This window comes from Coenobita brevimanus, chromosome 27, assembly GCF_032717465.1.
Source record: "Coenobita brevimanus isolate Jiangsu-jjx chromosome 27, ASM3271746v2, whole genome shotgun sequence".
NCBI lineage: Eukaryota > Metazoa > Arthropoda > Malacostraca > Decapoda > Coenobitidae > Coenobita > Coenobita brevimanus.
In genome coordinates, this window is record NC_136980.1 from 6529518 (window position 1) to 6532883 (window position 3366).

General features: G+C 49.0%; 1 protein-coding gene across 1 annotated transcript; it reads right to left on the reverse strand.

Annotated features, from left to right (window-relative positions):
* Positions 1-558: 558 nt before the first annotated feature.
* LOC145394366 (zinc transporter ZIP1-like) lies at positions 559-2848 on the reverse strand. Its single transcript, XM_080268238.1, has 4 exons — positions 2720-2848; positions 1811-2098; positions 1402-1572; positions 559-1119 (listed from the first exon to the last, which is right to left on the reverse strand). The coding sequence occupies exons 1-4, from the start codon at positions 2846-2848 to the stop codon at positions 559-561; spliced, it is 1149 nt and encodes a 382-aa protein (XP_080124364.1).
* Between the last annotated feature and the right edge of the window lie 518 nt (positions 2849-3366).

The following is a 3366-nucleotide window of genomic DNA, read 5'->3' on the forward strand; positions in this document are numbered from 1 at the left end:
TCGTTATGGTGTGGATGTGGATGTGATAGGAAGCGTTAGGAAAAACACACTGAGATGGTTTGGCCATGTGGAGAGGATGGAGAGTGAGAGACTAACAAGGAGAGTGTATGTGAGTGAGGTGGAGGGGGGGAGAGGGAGGGAGAGGTCAAAGATGAGATGGAGGGATGGAGTGGAGAGGTATATGAGAGAGGCGGGAGGGGTGAGCTGGGAGCAGGGCAGTGAAATGGGGAGGGGGACAGGGCGACTTGGTGTCGATTTGTTTGTGGCCACCCCTTACAGGATTAAGGCGTCTGGCAATAGACAGATAGACAGACAGAAAAAACATGGAAGAAAAAGCCTTGGGATTTGTTAAGACTCACTATATTAAGAACAATATATTAAGATTCCCTTGTTGGTCAAAAAAAAAAAAAAAAAAAAAAAAAAACACAGACACAGACACACACCATCACAAAACCTAACACCAACACCATCACAAAACTTACCACCATCACCATCACGAAACCAAACACCATCACCATTACAAAACTTAACACCATCACAAAACCTATCACCGCAGCACTACCAGGCGTCAGTGGAAGGAAGGAAGGTAGAGGCAAGGATTTTAGGCAGCACAGTGGCTTTGGGTTCGGCAAGGGGGTCTTCGGGTATATAGGAATCGATCACTTGAAGAGCAGCCATGAAAACGAATCCCAGAAAGAAGGTCCACATTCGAATCTGGCCAATTTCGGTTTTGGCGCGCTCCCTCTCCAACACCTCGCAGAAGGTTACGTAGAGAATGGTGCCGGCGGAGATGCCCTGAAGGACGGTGGGTACTAGCACTCCTGCGGGTGTGGTTTCCGTCATGACAGACACAACCAGCGCCCCGACCATCCCTCCGAGCGGCGAGGCGAGGGAGAACACGATCATGGACACCAGGAAGGACATTTTCGACGCCCCGGACTCCAGCAGCTCCATGGCGATACAGAAGGCGATGATGAGCTTGTGAGCCGACAGTGCCCCGAACAACACCCAGACATCCTTTGGGCTGTGTACCAGACCCAGCGCCAGTCCCTCCATGATGCTGTGTAGCGACAGTGCCATTACCACCAGCAGTGTACGCAGCATACTTAGTGCGTTATTCTGAAAAATGAAACAGGGACTTAAATCAATACCTGTCCACCACACCAGGGTTTTAAAATAGACCATCAATCATTACAAGTCACAACTCTCCTCCAGAATATGGCCTGCAGTACTTGTTTGACATCCATGTGCCCAACAGGCGTGTAAATGAGGGATAAAAAATGAAGTGGCCTTGTCTAATAATGGGCTGGATCAAGGAGAACATTTAGGGGGTTTGTGGATATTGTCTCAGAGATCTGGGTTGGCCAGTGATATTTCTGGGCTACGCCACTGGAACCCAACTATACTGCTGATGAACATGGACAGTGGGGAGACCTTCACCTCTGTGCCGTTCGCCTTGCCCTCCTGATCCTTTGAGTCTTCCTCTCCACTTGGCAGGAACTTTTCAAGGCTGGGGTCGTCCACCGATACCTCAGTCCTGTAGCTGGCGTTGGACTGATCAGACTCCGACACCTGAAAAGCAGGAAGAGTAGCTGTACGCCAGCCGACTGCATCGGGGCCATTAAGGCAGGCATTTAGTGAGTGCTTAATCTCAGTTTTCCACCATACAATGTCAGCACATCACCTTCCCTGTTGAGATCGACATGGATCACCAAGCCTGGCCTATGCAACAGCAGTAACTTGTACACACACACACACACACACACACACACACACACACACACACACACTAGACCATCACTCCCCCCACCTGAGTATTCATCTTGAAATTCTGCGTGTTGGCTGGCTGGACGTGGGCAGCGTGCGTGGCGTGCGGATCATGGTGGTGGTGTACACAGGCATGCACCAGCTCCTCGCACATGTAGATGAAGTAGAAACCGATGCACACGATCAGCTCGGCCAGGGGGTAGGGCAGGTTTGGGAGGAAGCCTTTAGTCGTAGCGAGATCCAGGTAGACACGCACCTCTGGGAGTAAATGCAGGAAGACCGTGGCCAGCAACACACCGCCTCCGAAGCATAGACACCCACTCATAAACTTCTGCAGGAGGAAGAAAACACTGAGACTCTACAAGGCACAGGCACACACTCCGCAGGGGAAGAGAAAATAGAAAGCCTTCGAAATTTATACAAACGCTCATGCAATCTATAGCCGGATAGGAAAACTCAGATCCGGTCAAGTCCTTCCTCTTTTTCAAGAATTTTTGCAACAATCTTAGACTCCTTTTATTCACTTTCAGCTCAATGAACTTGTATGTCATCACCTCAAATGTATAGACATCCACTTGTAAAATAACTCTCTCTCTCTCTCTCTCTCTCACACACACACACACACACACACACACACACACACACACACACACACACACACACACACAAGGGGAGGGGAAAGTTGGGATCCCACACGCTACACTATTCTCACTCTTAGGCTCCTCTCAAAAAATAATAACAAGCACAACAACAGAAGTGAAATGGCGGGGAACAGGGCGACGTGGAGGCTATTTGTCTGTGGCCACCCTGTATAGGATTAAGGCGTCTGGGAATAGATAGATAGACAGATAGATAGAACAACAGAAGAAAGCAGATGAACACCATAAACACGAGCTGTACCAGAGACCATGGAGGGGTTGCGTGCGTCTTGGGGGGTTTGCGTGCGTCTTACCTGTACGCTGTTGTGCTGCATGTACTTGAGTGCTAACTTGCGTATCACTAACGGCAGCAGCGCCACCGCCAGCGTCAGCACCGCCATCAGCACCAGCACCAGCGCCTTTGTGCCACCCAGACCCAGCATCGTGGCGCACAGCTGGAGAGAGAGAGATTACAGTGAAGACGAGGACAAAGACGAGGACGAGGATGAGAACGAGGAGGAGGACGAGGAAGAGGGCGAGGAGGAGGGCGAGAACAAGAACAAGAACGAGAACAAGAACGAGAACAAGAACGAGAACAAGAACAAGAACAAGAACGAGAACAAGAACAAGAAAGAGAACAAGAACAAGAATGAGAACAAGAACAAGAACGAGAACAAGAAAGAGAACAAGAACAAGAACGAGAACAAGAACAAGGATGAGAACAAGAACGAGAACAAGAACAAGAAAGAGAACAAGAACGAGAACGAGAACGAGAACAAGAACGAGAACAAGAACAAGAACAAGAACGAGAACAAGAACAAGACGAGAACGAGAACAAGAACAAGACCGAGAACGAGAACAAGAACAAGAACGAGAACAAGAACAAGAACGAGAACGAGAACAAGAACAAGAACAAGAACGAGAACAAGAACAAGAACGAGAACAAGAACAAGAACGAGAA